The following is a 23341-nucleotide window of genomic DNA, read 5'->3' as shown; positions in this document are numbered from 1 at the left end:
TGCAGCGCCCTCTCTCGTCTCTGCCAGTCACACCACCATCTCCATGCTCATTGTCCCTGGTGCAATCTGATACTCCTCATGAGCACACAATGCACCTCAGTAAAGATTTCTCACGGGGAATTAAGTGTGCTTCGTTTTGAATGAATGGTGTATGTCTATCCCAAGCAGATGCTTTGGCCAAAGTGACTCACAGTAAACATTATAATTACATTTACATTAAAAAACTGTACATTATTAATTATATCACCCAATCACAGCCCTGCCAAAGCTACAATCCCATTGGATTTGGTTGTCTTGTGAGATGATTTATCAGAAAAACACAGTACAATATTTAGGTTTTTAAAATGATTTTTACTATGAAAATATTCAGCACAACATCTGCATAAAACATACATGTAATTTATATTTTCCTTCACCATCCCATTTTGGCAATCAAACCCAAACCACATTGTGCATATTAATTCATCACACCAGAGGCAAAAATGTTTTGGAGAGAAAAGCTTTTTACATTTTTGCTTGTGCGTCAAACATTGCTATCAATACCTGATGGTCCAATTTCTACAGTACGCTTTATTTGTGGACCAACTAATTCAATTCAATCCAATCCAATTAAGCTTTATCAGACCATGCATTATCCCACTATAACAAAAGTATTCCATGTTGTGTCCTATGTTCGGAAGTCTAACAACAGGATCAAGGCCATAAATAAGAAAGTGCACATCAAAAAGTCCATATTTGCAATCCAGGATGAATTGATAATGTTGTGCCACTACAGAGTAGAAATCATTTCACAGAAAACAAAGCACACCTTGCAATAGTTCCTTCGGGGGGCTTTGTATGGCCACATAGGTTTTGCTTAAAACATACATTTAGTATGTGTATTGCGAGTGTATATTGTACTGGAGGTAATACCATCTTATCACCTAACAAAAAGATAGATGTTTTCAGATTAAGTAGAAAACAGAAAAATCCCTGGCAAGGGAGAGAGAACCAGAGTAGATAAGGGGAGTCATGTTTGGACAGCGACGCTGTGAATTATTCATTCAAAAGGCCCTGAGTCTTATGCTTGACCGCTCTCCTGTCTGTGCCATATGAACACTCGTGTTCTCAATTTAACCCACATCAATGTATGTGGCTTAAACAGAGAGCATAACAACAGTCCCATATAGGCTAATTCACTTCTCTTTAATGGTGTACCGACCCGAGCAGGTTTGTGGCTATAAACACAATGAAGATGACACCATCTCTTATTTGAAAACATGTGAGGGGGAAAACGCAAGGTCAAGCCTCCCTGAAAAGGTTTTGGAGAAACAATAGAGGATATGATGAAAAGGGAAGGGGCAGTTCCTCATGTTACAGTTGCCAAATGCCGCCATTTTTTCGCTTATCCAAGATCAATCAGGTCCTCCTCAATGTGTCCTGCCTCCTCACGTTTCTTTCTCAGCCAATCAGCTTTCAGCTGCCTCACCTCTATGCCATAGTGCTCGTGTAGTTTGCTGAAATCCTCTAATGTATCTGAGCCCACTAAAGGCCACTCCCCGTAGGTTGGTGCAGGACCATTTAAGGGTGTGACAAGTGCGTTTCTTTTGGGCCAGAGTTTGGGGGACCTCTTACTGGTGGCTTTGACGGCGACCTGAGGGGCCGGAAGTGTGTGGCTGCGACCGTGAGCCCACGCATCTCTCATGGCTGGCCCTTTGCCCTGCAGGTAGTACGAGGACCCTGGATTATACGTGGCCATCGATTGGTTGAGTCCTTTTCCTGCCAAAGCAGAGGACTGAGTGGATTCACCAGAGGCTCTTTTAGCCTCTAATCAGGAGAGATCAAAAAGAAAAAAACATAAAGAAGCATGATGAAAGTCAAAAAGGATACGTCCAACTAGAGACTGCTAGCCTACTACATGTCAACTAAGAGTCTACTACCACTATCTTTATATCATCAATCATAAAAGTCTTCATTTTAAATTCAAAAGTTAAAATTCACATATGCTGATGGGCTGTTATAAGGGCAGATATATCCAGACTTAAGTCTCTGACCTAAGATAAGGCAAGACGCCATTTTCTGAAGAGTGTTCTGTATTTGCACTGTTGTATAATTGTTTACACTGGGCCCTGCCCTCTTACCTTCGTACAGCCTGCCCAGCTCCTTCACCAGCACTGACAGGCAGGTGTGGCTGGCAGAGTGAAGGGCATGGACCCAACTCTCCTGGCTTAGGCAATCCTCTGCTGCAAGCCTGTAGGTCCTCAGTCCAAGGCCTGTGAACACCAGCGAGAAACAGTGCTGGCCTTCCGGTAGATTGGGCTGCACAGTGCAGCCCTCCAAAACGATGACCCCCAGCAAGTGGCGATCCGCTGGCCGTTCCTGGTAGAAGAGCAGGTTTCCCTTTAAAACAAACCAGCGTCTCTGGTACGAGGTGTTTCGCTCCCTCTGCAAAAGATTAAGGGCCCAGAGTTCAAATGAAATAGTCAGCACTGAATGGAATGGCCAATATTGAACAATGTGTTATTCCTATAACGGTTAATTCACATATGTGTCACATCAGTGCAGTGAAGACATTAACAACAGGAGTGCAGGTGAAGTCATTGTGTTAGTCCTCTCATATCATTTTACAATTTATGCCAGAAAAATGATTCAGAATATGAAGGAAAGAGCCATGCCTGCCATCAAAATGCATATCGGTGTTGATCATTGTTAGAATACAGTACCTGGGTGAACACAGGTCAATGCTGTCAATGTGCACTTTCGAGAAGCATAGGATTAGGAAATTATTGCATGGATATTATGAAAAAGGCATCCGTCACCATAACAAAGCATGCAGCATATTGATGACAATTTGAAGCAAACAAGAAACCACTTTGGTTGTAAGTAACAGCAGACAGAACAGCTTTGAGCCAAATTAATTTAAGAGGCTGGAAAAAGTAATATCATGGAAATGTCCTGAGACTGGCTAGAGCTCAACTCTAAACTGGGATCTGTGTCACTGATAAATAGGCCATCACAAGATGAATGGGATGTGTGATATCCAGCGAAATGTCTGGTACCAGGAGACATTTTGTTAAACAGGAAATACACTGGAAAAATACCACCACCACGGCCACCACCAATTAACAGCAAGGTTACATAATACATGTTTAATACTCACAGGACAGCTTTGGTGTCAGATTCCTAGCTGCAAATCACGGTTCCTTTAACTAGTTCTTGAAACATGAACATGTCCTCCTGAGGCATTAAAAACACTCTACTGTTTGACTATTGAAAAACAGTATTGTGTAACTGATGTTACTCAAAACCTGTGATAATCCACTTAGTTGTGCAACGTTCAGACATTTTACACGTAGTGGTTCATCAGGCATTAAAGTTTCTGATTGTCTAATGCTGATGACCATAGCGCAATGAAAGCGATGATGGAGAGACAAGCATTATGGATTTTTCTTGCATGCAAACCCCACCTTTTTAAAGAGATATCCCTCTTTATCGACAGGTGAAGGGCAGGACAGGTAATGAGTTAAAAGTTTCTCATGGATCTTCATCCCAGCGCCCCCTGAAAAGGAAGATGAAAGCAGGTGTCTCGCAATGACCACCGCCAATCGGCATCTTATTCTAGTATGATTAGGCTGTGAGTCGCAATTATTTTTGCGCTAATCGAAGGTATCGAACTGGAGTGGACAAGCATTGCATTTCACTTCCTTCCATATCATAACCTACCCGTAAGTTAAATCGACGACCTAGCCGCGTAGCCTACCTGCCCAAACCCTTCTCGGATTGGCAATTCATTCATTATCCATCCTCACATTCTGTCCATTCGGTTTGTTTATTATCGGTATAGCCTTCTATAAATCATAAGCGTAGGCTACATTATGCCAATGTAACAACAGAGACGCTGATCACTTACCTGGGTCGTGTGAAGAACAGGATGATATTTTGACAAAGTTTCAAGTTACAACCACCCGCCCTCTTGTAAGTCCTGCAGGACAAGTGTTGAAATATAAATAACTCGACCTACTTCCTGGTAACAAAAGCTGCTTTTGAAGTCAAACCTGGATTGGACGACATTTTTTTTAATGCTGCCGTCGAGCAACAGTTGTTCGGCAACATATCTCACTTCCTCAATGATAGGTTACATTTGGATGTGGTTGCCTAGTAGGCCTACCAGTTATTCAGGAGTGTAAAGATAGTCCGTCTGATGAGATCTAGAATGATTTTCCAACATCGTGGATGCAAGCTCTTCCTCTGCCATAACCTAGTTGTCTGTCACATTCATCTAAAAAGAAAACTGTAACCCCCCTAAAACTTTGTTGTGTAGGCCTATATGTCATAATTATTGGGTCCTGAAATATAGGGCTGAAATAGAAAAATATGTTTTTGTCGACTATGCCCAGGTCTATGCATCATCTAGGCCTAGGCCTACCACTAAAAGTGTTTCTGAAAATAATTTTGCAAAGGGAAATTACAATACGGTCAACAGATAGCCATCAAAGTCACTTCATAATAGGGGATAATTGCCTAGGTCCTAGGATGACAGGAATAGTCAAGAAGTTGTAAATTCTACTGGACCTCTAGAGGGCAGTCTACTGTCAATAAACGATAACAAATGAGGACATTTTTATGCGACTTTTGCCCACAGTTTTGCCATGAACGGAGTGAAGCCAAAGGCCAAAACAATGACGTCAGTTCCGCTAAGTATTCGGATACATGGCGGTGGAGGGAACGTCCATGTTTTAGTACATTTGTTGTGTTTGGGGAAAACATTGTTTAAGGTATGGAATATAATGCATGCAACCTACCTCATTTACCGACCGGTAGCACGGCGAGGTCCATTTCCCTTTACTTTAAAGCATATGAATCACTGTATTGTAAAAACACACGAGGTTAGCCTCATTAGCCGAATGGGTATCTGAAGTAGCTAACGCAGTTAACTGGTTCTAACTTTGTTATATTTTTCACCAGCTAGTTTTTGTCTCGTTAGTCATCAAGTCATGAAGAAGGGCTGTCTATCCACAAATACCATACCATTTACTGGTTTAGCTTCTCGTGTGGTTACTTCCGAGACATACATGGCTAAAGTAATCTTAGTAAAACCGCTGACCAACCTGAATGTCTTTTGCGAAGTTACGTGGTTTTGTCTTTTAACATAATAGTAGGTGTTTGCATAGATGATATTACAACTGCATTTGTCTGTTTGTCTACTAGCATGTCAAAAAGAAAAGTCACGTTCGAGGACGGCGACGGGGAGTACGACTTAGATTTGGATGATGTGCCGAAAAAGAAGGTAACAGATTATCTTACTTCTGGCATGCATCTATCCCTGTTTTATGCACTGCATATAAACCCTGCTATCTGTCCTTCCTAGATCTGCGAGGGAGTAAGTGGACCTGGTTCCAGGTTCAAGGGAAAACATTCCCTTGATAGCGACGAGGAAGATGAAGGAGAGGATGGGGACACTGGCAACAATTATAACGTACTGGACAGTGACGATGTAGAAGGTAGGCTCTGCTGCTGTGTTGTGAAGATTAGTGCTATCTGTGTAAATTAATGTTGTCTCACGTAACCATCTGTTAATCTATTAGGTCAAGAAGGAGCAACAATTGACTGTGATGAAGGGGTGCCCATCACACCTTTTAACCTTAAGGAGGAGATGGAAGAGGGCTATTTTGATGCTGAAGGGAATTACTTCATCAAAAAAGATGCAGATATCAGGGACAACTGGTTAGACAACATTGACTGGGTTAGTTCTGGCTTACAGTATTCATTTTTGTTATCTTTTTACAAAATGTAGCGCAAACTATGGAGTCCATGAGGTGTCACTGTCACTATGAGATTTTTTTGAAAATATAGATATATTGACAGATTGTTTTGCTATAACGTTCGATCAGTTTACCAATTCATGTGCTTGTTGTGATTGTGTGCACTCACATTAAGGATTTAATTCCCATGTTTTATTCACAAAAGCTAGGCCAACACAACAGACTAAGTTGGGCTACTATGCTGCACATATACAAAGTTACCCTTGATCATCAAGTCAGAAGCAAATTGTTGTTAAAATTAACTAATATACAGCCTAATATTCATAAACTGCATGAACAGTGTTGGGAGTAATGCATCACAATTTCTTGAATTTCCCCTTGGGGATCAATAAAGTATCTATCTATCTATCTATCACAAATATAATGCCATTACAGTCATGTGTTACTTTTTGCAGTATAACACACATATATGACGCATTACTAATAAATTATTGGTAATAATATACTCATTACAATCTCAGTAACTTTTTACAATACATTTGAACTCAAACGACTAGTGATGTCAGAGCTGAACTGCCCTATATGCACTCTGCATGTTACGTTTGGCCTCTCGTCAATTATCAAGACTTAATTTGTTGATGAGTAAAGCATAACTGTCCTTCAGGTCATGAAAATAGGGGGGAAAAAACTCCAGCGTTAACTGCCGGAACAGCAGTCGGGTCGGCTAAACGTCGCTAGATTTGATGTCAACTAATAATAGCAATGTTAACCCCTAATTGCTGAGTGCTAAAATGCTATGTTTTTCAGAGATGTTTAAAATATCCAGTCTAATGTTTCCTTTGATGTCTCATTTGTTTTGCACGCATCTTTGTATGTATGCTCAGGTCAAAATTCGAGAGCAGCCTGCGAAGCGAAAGAAGAAAGGCCTTAGTGCCAAGCGATGGCGGCGGGCCGGGGATGAAGACGAAGCCGAGGAGGAAAAGCAGAGAGAGGATCGGCAGAAGGAAGAGAGCGATGGAGAAGACGGTGAGGAAGAAGAGGAGCCAGCCGAGGACCCCTTGGCCAGCTACACCAAACAGCAGCTCCTAGAGGGTGTGGTTGAGCTGCTGGTTCCCGGCGAAACCGTCGCATCGGGCCTGCGCAGGCTCGGAGGACTGGGCAGTAGGAAAAAAGGGAGACTGAGGGAGGGGGAATCTAAGAAGGAGGAGACCGCAGACAGAGACGCTGAAAAGCTGGACCGGCTCACGGCCCTGGCAGACAGACTAGTAGGAGCTGGAGAGTATGAGATATACCAGCGTACCTATGAGAAGCTGGCCTATCAGGTGAAGAACATGAACCAGAAGGGAAAAGGGGCTAGCCGGGTTGCAAAGGGTGAAGATGATGACGAAGATGATGAACTGGACATGTTTGCTGATAAGTTTGACGGCAAGAAGGCCAGCGAGAAAGACAATGATGATGATCAGATGGATGATTCTGAGACAGGTAAGGAAAAAAGCATGGTGTATGTGCAAACTGAAGGTCGAAGCATCATTTTTTGAGCATAAAATGCTTGTCTGACGGTGTCTCAGTAGACCTTGATGCAGCCAAACAACTTGTCTGTTGTTGTTTGTGAATTAGAATATTATTATTCCCGTTGTTGACAAGTAGAGGAGCTACGATTTTCTGTGGTATTTACACATTTCAAAGACAACAACTTGCGTTATAAGTTAAAACTCTCCATAATGTGCAAATCTTATGTCAAGTGCTTTGTTAATCTGCTTTAACAAATCAGTCTCATTAATATTTGTTTGTGCTGTGCTCTAGTTGCTTCTCTTGTCCTCATCAACTGTTTAATTTATTTGCACTTGTGTTTTCATGTGTAGCCATGAATCACTTAAATCATCTCAAAATACGATGACTGACTGTCACAGTAAGCTGGGAACATAAAAAAGAACATTTAGAACATTAGAAAAGTTTCATACATACTTATTTTCAGTAGTTGGTCTCTACCCTATTTGATGGTCTTATTGTATTGTGAGGTGAGTGAATGTAATAGTTTTACATGGATGTCTGGTAATGTACTGGACGTAAACTGAACACAGTGGTTTTACTGTGGTAATTGACAACTACTATTATAAATTTTGAATTGTTGCATTGAGTGAAATGCTTTTTGAGGACAGCTTAGAAATTAAAACAATGGAGATCAACAGATCTTTCTTCCTTCACGGCTTCAGTGGTGTTTGGAGTGCACAACTCACAGTCTATCAGCTAAACTGTTGGAACATACTGTAAGTGGACAGGACTTTGTTGACTGTGTGTGTCCTGACTTCTATGTGAATTCTTCACTGATGAATTCATATTCAATTGTTTTTTTGTTTGTTTGTTTGTTTTCTCAAATCCTTTTGCAGGGACTGATCAGGTCATGTGGGAGTATAAATGGGAGAACAAAGGAGACTCAGAGCTGTATGGACCATTCAGCAGTCAGCAGATGCAGGTGAGAGATGCTATACAAATGTCATACTTAAGATGGGTTTATACCAAGACAAATTACTTAAGCATTTTTGTTTGGACAGAGATGATGGAAATGGGTCAGTGTATGATTTGCTCATTCATTTTCCATTTAAAACCGACAATAAAAAAGAAATAAAAATGCTGAGTGTTTACTAACTGTCCACACCTATGGGACAGATTGTTCCTTTGTATTGCAAAATAATTCCATCCACATGGATATGCTAAAACAGCTATTGCAATCTCTGTGGACGTACATTTAAAAACAATATTGGATCAGTAAACTAACTCCCAAAAATAAGAAGAGCTGGGTAAATTAACATTGTAGGCTATGCTTTCTTTTTGAAGACAACGGTGGCCTCTGGGTCACGCCTATTGTGTTCTGGCAAGTAAACAAAACAAATGTAGGAAGATGAGCGCTTGTTTTGTTATCCTATTTGTCCATTTTCGTTTTGAGTATAAATTCGTACAAATTCGTCAGTGTTTTTCATTTTGGTTTCAGAAACACATATAGAAAAAACAAGTGCATTCATTATTATTATTATTGTTGTTGTTGTTGTTGTTGGATTTAAATGGAAAAAAGGATTGAACGAATAATACACAGACCGAAATTGCCCTTTCAATTATTAATTTTGTGCATGTCTGTCCTCATACACCTCCTGCATATTCTTCTATGATCATGTAGGTGGCCTGATGCCAAAATACGTTGGTTCATGATTTTTAAGATTGTGGATTGGTGCTTTAGTGCTCACATTCAAGTTCAAGTAATTCAAGTTATTTGGACTATTTTCTGAAGTTATTTCCACATCAGTTTTCTAATCTGTATTTTGCTTTCCTTGGACGCACCTTGAGACAGGTTTGCTTTGTAAGAATTGTGAAGTTTATTTAGTATCTTTTATTTCCCTTTCTTCCTCAGGAATGGGTGGACCAAGACTACTTCAAAGATGGCGTGTACTGCAGGAGGGTAGACCAAGAGAATGCACAATTCTATAATTCAAGGAGATTAGACTTTGACTTGTACACATGATGTGTTTGGCGCTGATCACAACAATATTAAAAACAACTTTATCTTTTTTTGTAATTATTGGGTAATTCCTGTAATGGGGCAGCTACATTTCTGTACACACTTTCCTACAGGTTGTTAGAGTCTGGAAGATTGTATGGCTTTGAGGTTGTCCAAAATTCTGTTTAAAGATTTTAAAATAAACATGGTGTATGACATCTGAATTATCCTCTCTTGTGGTCCTCCTCTTTTAATAACAAGGATGCCCTTGTCTGCATAGTGTTTTTTTCTCTGTAGTTTAAAGTATTTCAATATTGAAAGATGTATTGTATAAAAAATATCCACATAGATGTTTTCAAGTGCAAATTATTTGTGATATTGTGATTGTTTGGCCATCAGTCGGCCAGGGGCTGGGGGATAAAGTGTAGCTCCTATGCATTTGGGCTCTTGTAGGAGGTTTACCATTATTCTGAGATAACTTACCCAGTCAATACATTTGTACTTGGAATACCCCCCAGAAAAACCTTTACACGTAAATATTTGCTGTGAATATTCTCAAGATGTCCCCTTTTCGAATAAATATGTCTCAGAAACTGTGCGTGTTCCTAACAACCCTGAAAACGCCGGGCTAACGTTAGTAAGTTTAAGATCACCTTCATTAAAGGATACAGCTGATATTCGCTCGAAACGAATTAATTGTCCTATTTCCATGAAGTAATAACCTAAGCGCACGCTTTGCCATCTCTCCGCTTAGTTCCACAACGACTTTGAAAGCTGATCCTTTATTTTTTATTCACTTTTAACTTTGTATCGTGAATGATGATAACCCAGACGGTAAATAAGTTCACTTCAGGATAGATGCCTTTTTCTCACCTTATGATTGGTTACTTTCGACCCAACTTGATCTCCCTCCTAAAACTTAAGTGGACAAGAGTATCTATCTACACCGCTTTCATTGGTGCGTTTTCGAGAGGGACCTTTGGGACCGGTACTCTTTGCCTGTGCAGCTCTCTGATTGGATTCTATTTTTGTTTGACATGGTGCTGAAGAAAAGCCATTGGCTTCAATGAAAACTAGGGCGCCGCCCGGTGACTACTGTCCGTCTGAACTATGGTGTAGTAAAACTGAACGGATGTAATACGCATCCCATCTAAAACTCTTGGTTGATATGTAAGTGGAGTGTTATTGCACTCAGTTTTTATCGGTTATGTTTTTATGTGTGATTAGTTAGTAGCTTACGTCAATCAGTTATTTTGGTAAGATTTAGCTAGTTAGCTATAGCCACAAACAATCGTCATATCAGAAGGAAACCTCACAACATTAACATTAGCCGGCTAATGTTAGCTGTTGTGCAGTAGCAAACGTCTAGCCATTGGATTAGAAAGAAGGGTAACGTTAACCATGTAGTAACGTTAGCGAGTAAGCCATTTCACATGAGTGAGCGCTGATGATACAGTTTCTAACTGCATGCTACTAACTGTGATGGTTCAAATGAAACAGCTTAGTAGAGCCAATACCTAAAGCCATAATGCCAACCATTTACCATGTGTTGATTTTTAGTTATATACACTTTGAATAATTGTCTACAACATAATTAGCTAGTGTTAGCCCAATAGCTAACAGTATGTGTATCACTGTTGATTAGCTAACGTAACGTTAGCTGGCACAGATAAAAGCCGGGCGAGGCGAGGACATGGTGAAAACGGATAGCGTTAACATAGGTAACGCGAAGTCAAATATCAACATTTTGGAATATAACCAACTCGGATATAGTTGTCGTGGAATCGATTGGGTGAGTTGTGTTTAGCCTCGCATGGATTAATAATAACTAGGTTTTTTTGTGGTCGTAGTGGTTGGTTATGATTTGTTATGTTTTGGCGCTTTTGTGTAGTCGCGTAGTTCACCACGTTGGTTCCGCCTGAGCTTCTGGTTCTGTAGTCGTGTTTCCATCGGCGAGAAGAATCAATACCACACAATCTAGTCTAGGCAGTATTCAACTGTTGCAAATTCTGTCTAGTAACGTTAGCAGGCGAGATTTTTTTCTCTCTCTCTCGATAGAATGAGCAAAGATAGTGAACATTTTGTTAATGGCAACATTGAGCTCATATCTTTCCCATTAGGGTAGATATCGCAAGTGCAGTTGTTTTTTTATCAAGCATACTAAGCGTAATATAATGAATGTAACCCTATCCAAACGTTTACGAAATCAGCAGCAATCCAATTTATTATCTTGCCCAATGTGTCAAATAACGAAATTAGCCAAATGTATTGCAAATGCGATGGTTGTTGTGTTGAAAGACACCCCCCCCCCCCTCTCTCTCTCTCTCTCTCTCTCTCTCTCTCTCTCTCTCTCTCTCTCTCTCTCTCTCTCTCTCTCTCTGTGTGCGCATATTCTGCGATTGAACATTTTCTGCCATTTTTAGCAATTCAAGATGTAGTGCAGCGCATGCTCCCTCCTGTCATTTTCATTTGCATTGGCATGCTTTGTGTTCTTTGTCTCATATGTGATGTGATGTGCTTTGCATGTGTATTTCTGTTGTAATCAGACAGGCAGCCTAATTGGGGATTGGGGAGATGTTGACATCCCCCACTCAGTTGCTCCCTCAGATTGTCCGTCCAGTGGAAGGAGATGCCAAGGGCTCCCCTTCCACTCTCTGCATATCCCATGACATGGAACCCAAATCCCAAATCCCCCCTCATTCCTCTGTCTCATCCAGGTACCATCAGCTTTGTAGCTTGCATAATGCAGTGTGTTTGACTTCCATCATCTTCTTGGCTTGCACATGTCTCCCTCAGTTGCACTTGTAAAGGTGTTTCATGAATCTGTCAATTTGCTGTTTGGAAGAAATGCTAAATAGTGTACTTGGTGAGGAGAGGCGTCTTTTAGGTTGTAATGGTATATCATGTTTAACCTTCTTCTAAATAGTGCAGGTAGTTGTTTGTACCATCTGGTTTTGAAATGTCACATAAATAGAATCCAAAATATATCCAAAATCTCATAATCAGAATTGGCTTGGCCAGGTTTGTGTAAGCAAACAAGGAATTTGAATCTGGTTCCTTCCAACCATGGGGGTATAATATTGGCCCGAAGAGAGGGCGGAAGCGCTGTCCAAATTCATTGGCTGATGCTAGGATGGCTAATTCAACCAAAAATGTAATTAGTAGGCTTCTGGCATCTTTTTATAAAGGCCTCCAACATGCTCAATTATGCCTACATTTTTTGCCAGTTACAGTAGGTGCCACATTACCAGTGGCCACAAATTATGTTGTGGATTGGCTGATTCTGCCTGCAGAATCCTAGCCAGCTCATCCATTAATCCACTAAGACAACAGGTCTTTATGAAAGATAGATTTCATCAATATATTTTTGATGTCCTTGTACATTAAAAAAATGCCAACATTTGCATTAGACACCAAAATATTTGTGTAAAATTCATTGTTCTATGGAACAATTGCTTTCTATGATCACAAGGGGGCAGTATACAACTTTTGCCTTTGTACAGATCAGTTCAATCAACAGTGGGTCAACACTCCCGTCGGTCGCAGTGTAAAAGAGTGCAGTGCAGAACATTTGAAAGATTTATGTGGGAACGGGCAGGATGAGAAAGGTGCGTTTGCGGGAGAAACAGAGGATTCACTGCACTCCCGCAAATTAAATGTATGCTTAAAATAACATAGAAATTATTAAAGTAGTGTGTAGAGTTACAGTTGAGCAGGATATTGTGTTTGGCACCATTACAAATGGGGTGTAAGCCTAACTGATCGATAACTTATAATTGTTTTAGCCTTCGTGGGCTCAATTCCTTCAGCAACCTACATTCAGAATCAAGAAACTTAAAATCTGACATCTGGCAGTCTTTTTCATTTGTGTGTGTCAAGTGCTCCTTTTGGGAGATGGAAGGCAAAACTGAATATTCCTCCTGCATATCCTGCAGTCTTTTGTGGGCGGGAGTGGGACCTAATGTTACAGATGCAGGTGGGAGCGGAACTGAAAACTACACATTATTGCAGCAGGCGCGGGACAGAATGAGCTGGCGGGTGCGGGATTGTAAAATCTGTCCTGCACAGACCTCTACAGTAGGCCTGTAAAGTAAAAAGTAGGCTTTGGGAAGTACAGTATGTGGAAACAACTGAATTCAAAATGTCTCAATGTGTGATTAAAGTGGTGTGCCACCACAAAGAAACAACATTACCGCCACCTCAAACAAACTACTAGACTAAAATAAACAATATTGCAGGTTATGGGCGCCTACAATAACAGTAGGCTATCATGCAGGCTGTCAGCACAATCACTTACTCGTGCAACCAAAATGTCAGTGCCTATCATTTGATAGGCTTTAGGCTATTCATTGCTTGTGGTAGTCCTCCCAGTCGTTTCTTTTTTCGCACTGCCACACATCATTCATTCTTTTGCACTCATTCATTCATTCATCATTCATTCAATTGCACTGTCTGAGAACATGCGTCCTCTGCCTCTTATTTTACAACTGGGTTCACTTTTGAATTTGGATTCATTATTATTTAACTGTTATCTGATGTCAGGACACTACAGTATACCTTATGATGATTGACTAAGTTATTAGAGTACATTTTCATGGTAAGCCAACCAGAGGCAGAGTGGGGTCGGTGTTCATGCACAAACGTACGCAGTCGCACGTAACCAAGAGACACATGATGAGCCCAGAGAATTCAAACAGCAAGCATCCTTCAATATAGAAAATAAAAATATAACAGATTAGTTACTTTCCTTGGTAACTAGTTACTTTTATAATGCTGTTACTTAGTTACTTTTGGGGAGAACTAATTGCTTTTATAACAACCATGGTAATTGTTATTTTGCAACCGTTTTTGTAACAATGGTAATAGGGAGAATTGCATGTCTTCCCAGCCATACCCTACCCTTTGTGGAGAACCAGCTTTGCAACTCCGTCCCAGGGAGTCAGGAATTGCTCTATGGCAATTGCGCAATAGCCAACTATTTGTATGAAATCATATAATGTTACCTTGCAAGTCGACATGGCTCAGAGATTGTCTTTGGTGGTTTGCAAACAAATTCACATGTACCGTGTCCAGCGTGAATAGGACAAGCCATGAGTGTTATTTAAGAGCAGTCATGAATACTCCGCAACTGAAGGCTCAATTTTTACTACTGTAGGCCCGTAGAAAAAAGCAAAAAGCGAAACATGAAAATAGAAGGTATATCCACACAAGTAAATGTGTTCATTACCTGCCAAATAACCAAACAGCTAGATAAATGACTATGGGGCAGGTATTAGTTATTTGCCGTCCAGGGGTGCGTTTCTAGAAAAGTTAGCAACAGCGTTGTTTAACCACCGTGGTGCGACGCAACTTGCTATCAAACAACGACAGTGTTACACCTGTTTCCAGAAAGCATCGTACCTGTGTCGCAATTCGCTACCTCCGTTTTTCGAACACCGTTGTTCCAACAACGTTGTTGAGGACCCAGCGGCACATTTCATTGGTGGAAAAGGTGTCAACGTATAATACCCCACCCACTAGAAATGCTCCGTCACTGGATGCTATCACTTGTCTTTTATAGATTCTCCTTTCCTTCCTCGATCCTCGTCCTCATTGAATGATAGGGCGGCAACAATGGGATAGAGGACCGAGGATCGAGGAGGGATGTTGAGAGGCACCCACTATGTGTCGACGAGTCTAATTTAAACCCAAAGTGATTCATGACATGCTGGCATTATCATTGCTATCAGAAAAAAACGTAAACCTATGCAAGCACATGAAACAGTTTGCTTAAGCTGTCCAATATATGTACTTATTTGTGTGAAATATCTAAAAAATATCTGTACAAAATATATATGGCCTAGACTAATTACAAATGATCACAATACTAAATCGGTGTCTGGTGGTTCAGCTGTTGCACGTCAGTACATTGCGCGCGCGGCCCAAGTTCGCATCTTACCTCTCCATGTCACTTTTGAGTAAGAGCAGGCATACCACACACACAACAATAGGTTAGACCCTAAATATATTTAATTGCTTTACATCGAGTGGCCAGGAACACGACATCAGTTTAATAGTTCCACGACATTACTTATTAGGGTTATTTCCACGTTTCACTAGTCAGAAACAAAAGCATGTGTGATGCATACGGGAAAAGAACCTACGATGTTGTGATGATAAACCACCTGCCTTAACCACTATACTAATGAATGGTGTGCTTGACCCGAGGGTTTGTCAATATCATAACAGTAGCCTACCAAAACGCAAACCAACACGCAAATGAACGCAAGGTAACACACGTAGCAAGAATGAGCCCAACGGTATTTTACTTTATATTAGCCTACAGTATAGCGCAATCATTGAGTCACGAGAAAACAACAACTTAGTGATTTTTGGTTGGGCGCTTATGATTTTTGGTCAGGCGATCTTGCACTGACGACATCACCAACTGGAACTCCCAAGGTACGACACAGGTGCGACTGCCCAGGGGCAGTAGTTCAAACGACCAAACTTTGCGTCCTTGTTTGCGATTGAGAGTTTGAACTACCTTTTCTAGAAACACCAAATTCAAGAACGACGGAGCGAACTCCCAAGATTGCGACGCAAGTTAGCAAACGACGCTTTCTAGAAACGCACCCCAGAGCCATTAAATATCAGCATTGTCCCTTAATAATACATATTGGTCAACCCCTAAACATGTTCATTGTTTTGCTTAACTTTCTGAATGTAGTTGTGACTCATTTCTACCGAGCGAATTTGACAGCTTTTAAATCTATTGTCTTTGTGTAAAACAAGCAATAATGGACACCTGCCAAAAAGTAATGCTTAAGTCTTCTCTCTTACAGTAACTTGCGACCGCTGCTATTAAAGTGCTGCAATATGTTTGAGCCCGGAGTATTATTGACGTTATGGGTGATCAATCTAGGAAAAAAGCCTGGATCCCAAGCCCACTGAATATGTGGGTGGAAGTTAGCGCTTGGGCGACTGGCGTTTTTTTAAGATGGTAGAACTGGCTAAAGGTAACCCTTGAAATGCTGACATCTTGATTTAAATGCAAGCTTGCTTGCTAGCTACTGACGTTGCTATTGGTCACCGGCAACTAATGTATTTCTTTTTGTAGCTCACCCTGTTTTCTTACTCCCACCTTTTTTTTGTGATGTTTTCAAAGTAAATATTTGATTCTACAGCAATCAGTATTTTTTTTTCAGCACAATGACTGATGAAAGAGTAGGTGTTGTGTGATGATGTGTCAGAATGGTAAAACCTAACCAGAGATTTAAACTTTAAAAGTGTTTTTTAAATTATTATTATTATTATTACATATAATTATAAAGGATACCCCCATTGATGGAAACTTACCATCCCAGTCTCCTATTTGTTTTCTAGATATGATGGGTAGTGTGGTCAAATATGACTTCATCAGCATCCACAATAGCCTGTTACCTACCAAACAGACAGACTACACCTAATGTTTGGGCTTGTGTAGGACCATGCTGTTTCTAACCCATTTTGTCTCTGTTCAGTCTGCTGCTAGGTTCCATGGTTATGGTGTGATGGAGCATGTTGGTGCTCTACAACTTTCACTAAATAATTATATGGATCCTTGATATATATAACTGTGAAGTAGTGCTCGCTAGGTTTACAACATGCACCCTTTTTACCAGGACATCCACCTAAAACTCATCTGTGATAAGATTTCATGAAGATCTTTGGTGCTATTAATAAGTCTGCCATATGTGTTTCAGACAAGGAACCTTAAGGAGTCAAGGGTATGCTTTCAGAGTTGCTTTCAGTAACTGACATATTATTTCCTTTCAGCTGTGACAATGGAGAAGGACAAGCTGAGAAAAGGCACAGTGAAAGACTACAGGCAACCCCAAAGGAGGGCAGGAATAAACCCAAAGCCCGCAAGGCTGCACCAAAACAGTCCCAAGCAGTAGCATCCACAAAGAAAGTGAGGAACAGAAGAGTGGTAGGTTTCCTCTTGATTGGACAGTATTAGTTTCAGTCTTAGGCTAACAGGTGGAATTGTGCATAATAATAATAGTTACCTTCACCTTAAAATAATCATTGTGCCTCACTAATTTAACACACCCTGTTTTTGTTTATAAATTTCAATTTCTATATTTCTGTTCCTTTCAGGCAGCTTGTGGGGATGAAAACACTGCAGTTAGCGAATCATTTAAGTATGTACTGATTTTGCCTTTTATTTTTTTTATTTTTTTCGGTGTTCTTATTTGGTTATTCAAAATAATAGATACTGTTTGCTAATGTTTGTCCATGGTTTACTTCTCTTTGTTCCATAGACACAAAGATATAAAAGGCCCTAGTCAGAATATGGCACGACCCTCAGCCAGAAACCAAGTGGACTGCACCACTACTGACAAATCCATGCAGGAGCTTCAGTCCTGTGAAATGGCAAAGGACAAAGAGTCTGCAAAGAGCTGGGTGATCGGCCCTTTGTTTCACTCTTTCAAATCCAAGATGTCAAGCTTCACAGAGATCGTAATGAGCCCCGTCCGCCTTTTCAAACCCACTGACTTGCCGCCCTCAGATGCGAAAGGAATGGAAGATGAGGAAGCTTTGAGCTTTAGCAAAACGTCAGACCGCACCAGTGAGCACGTCCACGACCAGCAGGCCTGTGTGTCCAAGACACTGCGTTTTGATGGAAGTTCAAATGAGGTCACTGTAGAGGATGAGCAAGAGGGCACAGAGGGAGAGTTGAAGGTCAAAATGGAGCAACCAGAAAGTCAACATCAGTCTGCCTCTTCTCGCTTGACACGAGGTGCCCTGCTTAGGGGTGAAGGGCTTGCTTGCCCAGACCCACTTAAATCTCGGAGTAATCAGTCTGCCCGGCACAGTCCTGCTGGTCTGTGTGGCAACTCTTCTAATAACGTTTCGGAAAGGCAGACTCTACAGAGACGTCCTCAAATCAGACAGGCTGCCCAGAAGAAATCAGTCTCGCCAGACTATGCCATGAAGACAAACACTGTGTCCTCTGCCGAGTCTTGTCAAGTTTTGTGTAACAATCTAAAGCAGTTGAAGAATGTAGATGACCTGCCAGATGTGAAGACAAGCAGTTTGTCTGATTCCTCTGTGTTTTACACCCCTCCTGACTCCTTCTCCAAAGATGAGGGAACACCAGAGCAAGAGGACCTTAAGGAAAGCACCCCCATTCAGAACACACAGATTCGTTCAAGCCCCAGAAAGCTGCCCAAGAGCATCTCTGTTACTCCAGCACCGTTCGCAGTGAAACGGGAAAGCAGCCGGCAGAAAGTTACAGGGAGAAAAGTGACATTTGACATAAAAGTCAAAGTAGAAGATGAGGAGGAAAAAGTTGAAAGTCAGAGAAGCAGTGAAGATGAAGAGTTGGACCTGTCACCCGAGTCTTCACCCGATACCGAGGCCACACTGAGACGACCTCAACTCAGGCAGAGGAAGCGAACAAGAAAGCCGCTCCATGCAGACGCTGATTGGGCCGTGAAGGCGAAGAGAAGAGTGAAAGCGGGAAAAGTCGAGGGAGCTACAAGGAGACGAGGTAGAAGTAAAGATGTGGCACCAAAAGAATGCTTGAGCGAATGGCTGGAAACCTCCGAGGAGATTTTATACACACGGACAACAGACCGTGATCTGACTGACTCAGGAGGAGATCTGCTCTCAAATTCCCAGTCAACAGCAGACACAGAGATGTCAGAGATGAACGTGTCCGATATTGATCTAAAATTTGAAGGCAGCAGTAGATTGACAAGAGGACAGGCCAAATCAAAGCAGTCAACACCTGCCAGAGTGAAAGTTGACCCACTTGAAAATGAGTATGCTGATATTTTTACAGATTGCCTTGCCGTTAGCCTTTATGCCGAAAACGATAAGTCACTTAATGACAAAAGCATCAATGGAAGAGACAAAGAAGACGGCATCACTGGTTCATTGTCTCGAAAGCCCAGGCAGTGGGCAAAGAAGACGGCTGTTTCGGATGACAGCAGCCTGGTGGCAAGCAAATCAACTGTGAAATTGGAAGATGACCACAGTTCTGTTTTTTCACCCGTCATGGAAAACTCATCTGGGTCATTCCTGAACTCCCTAGCCCAGTCAAACTGCAAGAGTGCCAAAAGCAGTAAGAGGAGGCTTATGAAGAAACGGGGTCAGATGTACGGTGAGGAGTTTCCCGATGACTCCCCATCAGCCTCGATTCTCAAGCTGGACAACACCATCTCTGAGATGTGTGTCAGGGGAGAGAAGAAGAGGCTAGAGGAGTCAGAACAGACCCAGAAGGACAACGACTCCGATGAAGTCGAACAGACGCCGTCCAAAAGAGAGCGTGGCAAAGCGCTCAAGAGGAAGTCCCCGTCGCCTTGCACAAAGGAGAGCCGTGTGGATGGCACTGAAAACGAAGAGGAGGATGACGATGCTTTTATAGACACGGAGAGGCCCCCCGAGGCCACGACGTCAGGTAGCGGCTCCAACCGCCTCTTGCGGAGCTACTCCTGCCCAGAGATAGCGTCTCTCTCACACCGCGAACAGCTCTGGAGATCCCCTACTCTCCTCCCGCATGGCCGAGCTCCCCCAGTGCCCGCTCCGCACCATCCTGTCGTGAACCCCGCCCCACACCTCCCCCCCTCGCCCTCCAAGCGCACCCGCCGACACACCGTCTGCAGTTTGGAGATAGAGAGAGAGATCGCGCCGCTGTGTCTCCGTAAGGAGGTGTATCCCACCGGTAGATGCGGCCTCTACGGCAGCCCGTCCCACCCGCTCTGTCCCAGCACGGCCTCCCCGTCCACCTTCACGGCCCTCGTTTCCAGCTTTCTGTCCAGTCCCCTGGCATTCCTGTCGAGGAGATCCGACAGAGGGAAACGCAAGGCCCGTGAGGACGATAGCCTCATCACCACCTCCTCCTCCTCCTCCTTCTCCACCACCTCTACCTCCTCCCACCCACTAAGTCCCAGTGTAACCCCACCCTGCTCCACCTCATCCCCTCCCTTTGCGCTGGGCCCAGCCGTCCATCACTCGCTTGCTGGTTTCACATGCAGTGCCCCTCCCAGATCAAGCCTTATTTCAGCCTCTGTATCGCCAGGCTGCAGGTAAATTGTCTAAAGTCCTCACTCGATGGTAATTGATCTTTTGCACCTTACCCAACTGCAGCGGCCATAATGGTTAATAATGGCCAGACCCTTACTGGTTGTTTTAAACTCAAACTTAATTTGTTATCTGTTAGAAGCCTGTTTATGCAGAGGCTTTATATATCGTATATATCCTGTAATAATGTTAAATACATGTTAATACACCATTAAATTAGTATTGATTATTAATGATTGCCTTCCATAAGTAATTTATGTCGGGCATGATCAATGATATTGTATGCTTTGTTTTGACACACAGCAGCCATTTTCAGGTGTCCTCAGAGGGAGAGGATGATTCTGGACAGCAGTCTGAAGATGGGGAGGAGAATGGGGGTAATCTCAGTCTGGATCTTCTCTCGAGACAAATGCCTGAGGAAAAAGCTCTGTCTGATTCAGAAATTAAGGTATAACCAACAGGATTACAATTCACTTACTCATAACAGTTTTAGGTTTATATCTTATTGGTGTGGTTTATTTGATAATTCAGTTTATGTCTGGCCTACATTAAATACATTTGCAGGAAAACATCAATTTAAAATGTTCTATTCTGATGTTGGGTTTCTATTCATTTTTTTCACTTGTCATTCTGGAATTCCCTCAGTACCTAAAATTCCATTTTTTGGAACAACCTTTTGTTGCATAATAATTACTGGAACATTCCATTTTCTGGAACAACATTGCTTTTGTAGCCATCTTTCAGTCCCATTTGTATTAACTCCCCCCTTTCCATGTTTTCACCCACAATGCAACTGTCAAATTCTTCATCACAGATGGAAACAAAGCAAGGTGAACAGAGAAAGGTTTCATCTATACGCATTCGTAAAACTTTGCCTAAGCCTCTTAATAATCTGACACCAATGGGTCTTCCCAAACTTATCAGGTATGCATGAACATTTGTCAACACATTGTATGACTATGTATATTCTTATGTGTATTTGTTCCTGCATCATGGCACTGTATTCAGTATGTAATGGGCTACTTTCCTCTCTTAACAGGCCAAAGAAGAAAGAGTTTAGCGTTGAGGAGATCTATACCAACAAAAACTTCACCAAACCTGCAGAAGGGTCAGTACCACAATTGCATATAATGTTGTGACCATATTGCCAAGTTTAGATATTACCATAATCTATCTTTTCTTAATACTTTTGTATGTTTGGCAGTTGGCACCGTCCTGATCTTCATTGGGCAGTGATATAGTTGTATATGCTTTTGATCGTATTTTTATTGACTAAATGTGTTCTACATGTTTCATGTTTTTTGGCTCACTTCTGTCAGTTTCTCACACTTTCCCTTTCCTGGTCCGTGTCCTCCTTTAGACGTCTAGAGACCATCTTTGAAGACCCACTCAAGCGGCGTGATGGCTCTCATTGTCTGCTTGGGCAGAAACGAGTGAAGCGGTTTGTTGAATTCCCAGAAATCGGCAAGGCTAGAAAGCTCCGGAAGCCACTGGTCATTGCCGGGACCGGTAGCAGCAGCAGCACCCAGAAGACGGTTGGGCAGTCCTCAGGTGGACGACCCCGGCGTGGCGTATGGTCCACCTCCAAGGATGACCCCCAGCCGTCCCCAGAGGACCTGGACTCCCTTCTGTGCTCCAAACTGGATCAGCTGGACTCCCTGATGGCTGTGGAGGAGGGCAGCAGCTGAGACACACACACACACACACACACACAAAAAGCAGAACAAAAACAATGCAGGCGATTGGCGATCTCCAGCACTTTGGAAGATCCCTCCAGATCAAGATCCCTCATGTTGTTTTGTTGTTTTTATTATTATTTAGTTTTATATGTTTGAAGACCTCCCTCCATTTTAAGTTGTGTGTTTTCATTAAATCTTTTGTATGTTTTCATTTGTATGTTTGGTTTTGTTGTTTGATTTTACTATACTTCTGCCTTTTGTTTTATGCAAATTTGTTTTTGTACTTATGCTTGTCGTAAAGCATGCAGCAAAAAAATACAATGTTGTTTATTCATACTTGATTTGACACGAGCTACTATAATTATACATCTTTTAATTTACTGATCGAGGGTAGTCCTAGTATGGGTGAATGTAGGCATGTGTGTGTGTGTGTGTGTGTGTGTGTGTGTGTGTATGTATATGCTGTTCTTTGCCTCCACTTATTTGGTTCAGCCATTTTCACGCCCATTGCCTTGCAGATGTATAGAAAGACCCAAATGGTAACCGTCATGGCATAGCTTCGGTACATTACAGTATATTACGTTACTTGTAGCCACAGCACAGGGAGCGTCTTTCTCATGGTAGTATCCTCTTTGTAAACGGGGCAATAATTTCACTCATAGCCTTCTATTACCAATGTACCCTTTAAGAACACAAAAGGCCGTCCGTGTGCTCTGTATTTATTTTATGTGCCAAAACCTTTCGTGCAGCTCATCCAGGCCTTCTATAGATTGACTGTATTTAATGGTGCTATTCAAGTACAGGACATACACATGGGTCACTGATCAAGGCAAGAAGCAACATGCCGTTTTCTAGCGCACACTGCAGAATCCAGCTTTAGCTATCCCTGTGTGTGGGGAGTGGCTTCAAATCAAACAGAAGAACATTTGCTTCATTCAACTGCTGTAGTCCAGTGCTTTGTCAAACTTTGTTGGTTTGATTCTTTGTCAAATGGCAGCTCAAACTTGCACCAGTCTCAGCGTTTTAAAGAGCAGTTATTTTGCCTCATCAATGTTACATGGGTTGTTATGTATTTTTGTTTATACAAATCAGTGTGGCACCTTTGAAAATCAAGATCCAATTGTCTGATGGCTTTGCAGGCTCAGTTTTATGTTACCTGAATGAATGCAGTTCAGTGCAAGTTCTTTGGTTTGCTACGATCATTTCTTTCAAACATTTGCTATGATCATTTTTTCTGTATATTTTTGATAATGTGGATGGCATGTATAGGAGAGCTCATATTTTGTATCTTTTGTCATGTGTATATAAAGGGGATAATTGTCTGGAGTTTTAAAAATGTTTTATATGAATAAATGTAAGTTCTCTTCTATGTAAATTTG

The 23341-nt window shown here is 41.8% G+C and overlaps 3 protein-coding genes across 7 annotated transcripts; 2 read left to right on the top strand and 1 right to left on the bottom strand.

Moving 5' to 3' along the window:
* Window positions 1-330: 330 nt before the first annotated feature.
* On the bottom strand, window positions 331-4025 carry pheta2 (PH domain containing endocytic trafficking adaptor 2). Of its 2 annotated transcripts, none has more exons than XM_062531866.1 (4): window positions 3890-4025; window positions 3447-3538; window positions 2121-2424; window positions 331-1806 (listed from the first exon to the last, which is right to left on the bottom strand). In XM_062531866.1, the coding sequence occupies exons 2-4, from the start codon at window positions 3525-3527 to the stop codon at window positions 1385-1387; spliced, it is 807 nt and encodes a 268-aa protein (XP_062387850.1). In that variant the 5' UTR covers window positions 3528-3538; window positions 3890-4025; the 3' UTR covers window positions 331-1384. The 2 variants fall into 2 exon arrangements, with proteins under 2 accessions (XP_062387850.1, XP_062387851.1); XM_062531867.1 differs by lacking the exon at window positions 3890-4025 and adding an exon at window positions 3740-3813.
* Window positions 4026-4643: 618 nt separating this feature from the next.
* On the top strand, window positions 4644-9463 carry cd2bp2 (CD2 (cytoplasmic tail) binding protein 2). Its single transcript, XM_062531865.1, has 7 exons — window positions 4644-4754; window positions 5188-5266; window positions 5348-5480; window positions 5565-5722; window positions 6626-7223; window positions 8129-8214; window positions 9145-9463. The coding sequence occupies exons 2-7, from the start codon at window positions 5189-5191 to the stop codon at window positions 9253-9255; spliced, it is 1164 nt and encodes a 387-aa protein (XP_062387849.1). The 5' UTR covers window positions 4644-4754; window position 5188; the 3' UTR covers window positions 9256-9463.
* Window positions 9464-10313: 850 nt separating this feature from the next.
* Window positions 10314-23337, top strand: prr14 (proline rich 14). Of its 4 annotated transcripts, none has more exons than XM_062531863.1 (9): window positions 10315-10401; window positions 11778-11948; window positions 17029-17182; window positions 17353-17396; window positions 17517-20288; window positions 20590-20731; window positions 21098-21207; window positions 21323-21391; window positions 21644-23337. In XM_062531863.1, exons 2-9 carry the CDS (start codon window positions 11806-11808, stop codon window positions 21969-21971), a joined length of 3762 nt encoding a protein of 1253 aa, XP_062387847.1. In that variant the 5' UTR covers window positions 10315-10401; window positions 11778-11805; the 3' UTR covers window positions 21972-23337. The 4 variants fall into 4 exon arrangements, with proteins under 4 accessions (XP_062387848.1, XP_062387847.1, XP_062387844.1 ...); XM_062531860.1 differs by having other exon boundaries at window positions 20587-20731; XM_062531862.1 differs by lacking the exon at window positions 10315-10401 and adding an exon at window positions 11005-11023 and having other exon boundaries at window positions 20587-20731.
* Window positions 23338-23341: the final 4 nt, after the last annotated feature.

This window comes from Sardina pilchardus, chromosome 3 (assembly GCF_963854185.1).
Source record: "Sardina pilchardus chromosome 3, fSarPil1.1, whole genome shotgun sequence".
Taxonomy (NCBI): Eukaryota; Metazoa; Chordata; class Actinopteri; order Clupeiformes; family Clupeidae; genus Sardina; species Sardina pilchardus.
The sequence above is the reverse complement of the archived record's forward strand: the minus strand, read 5'-3'. Positions and strand labels throughout refer to the sequence as shown.

Bases quoted from the DNA above. Each gene is read 5' to 3' on its own strand.
- cd2bp2 (XM_062531865.1), top strand. From the start codon at position 5,189: ATGTCAAAAAGAAAAGTCACGTTCGAGGACGGCGACGGGGAGTACGAC. The intron at 7,224-8,128 runs GTAAGGAAAAAA...ATCCTTTTGCAG, and splicing joins GATGGATGATTCTGAGACAG to GGACTGATCAGGTCATGTGG. The intron at 8,215-9,144 runs GTGAGAGATGCT...TTTCTTCCTCAG, and splicing joins TCAGCAGTCAGCAGATGCAG to GAATGGGTGGACCAAGACTA.
- prr14 (XM_062531860.1), top strand. From the start codon at position 11,806: ATGTTGACATCCCCCACTCAGTTGCTCCCTCAGATTGTCCGTCCAGTG. The intron at 11,949-17,028 runs GTACCATCAGCT...ATTTCCTTTCAG, and splicing joins CATTCCTCTGTCTCATCCAG to CTGTGACAATGGAGAAGGAC. The intron at 20,289-20,586 runs GTAAATTGTCTA...TTTGACACACAG, and splicing joins TCTGTATCGCCAGGCTGCAG to CAGCCATTTTCAGGTGTCCT.
- pheta2 (XM_062531866.1), bottom strand. From the start codon at position 3,527: ATGAAGATCCATGAGAAACTTTTAACTCATTACCTGTCCTGCCCTTCA. The intron at 2,425-3,446 runs GTGGGGTTTGCA...AATCTTTTGCAG, and splicing joins AGGGATATCTCTTTAAAAAG to AGGGAGCGAAACACCTCGTA. The intron at 1,807-2,120 runs GTAAGAGGGCAG...TCTCCTGATTAG, and splicing joins GCTGGGCAGGCTGTACGAAG to AGGCTAAAAGAGCCTCTGGT.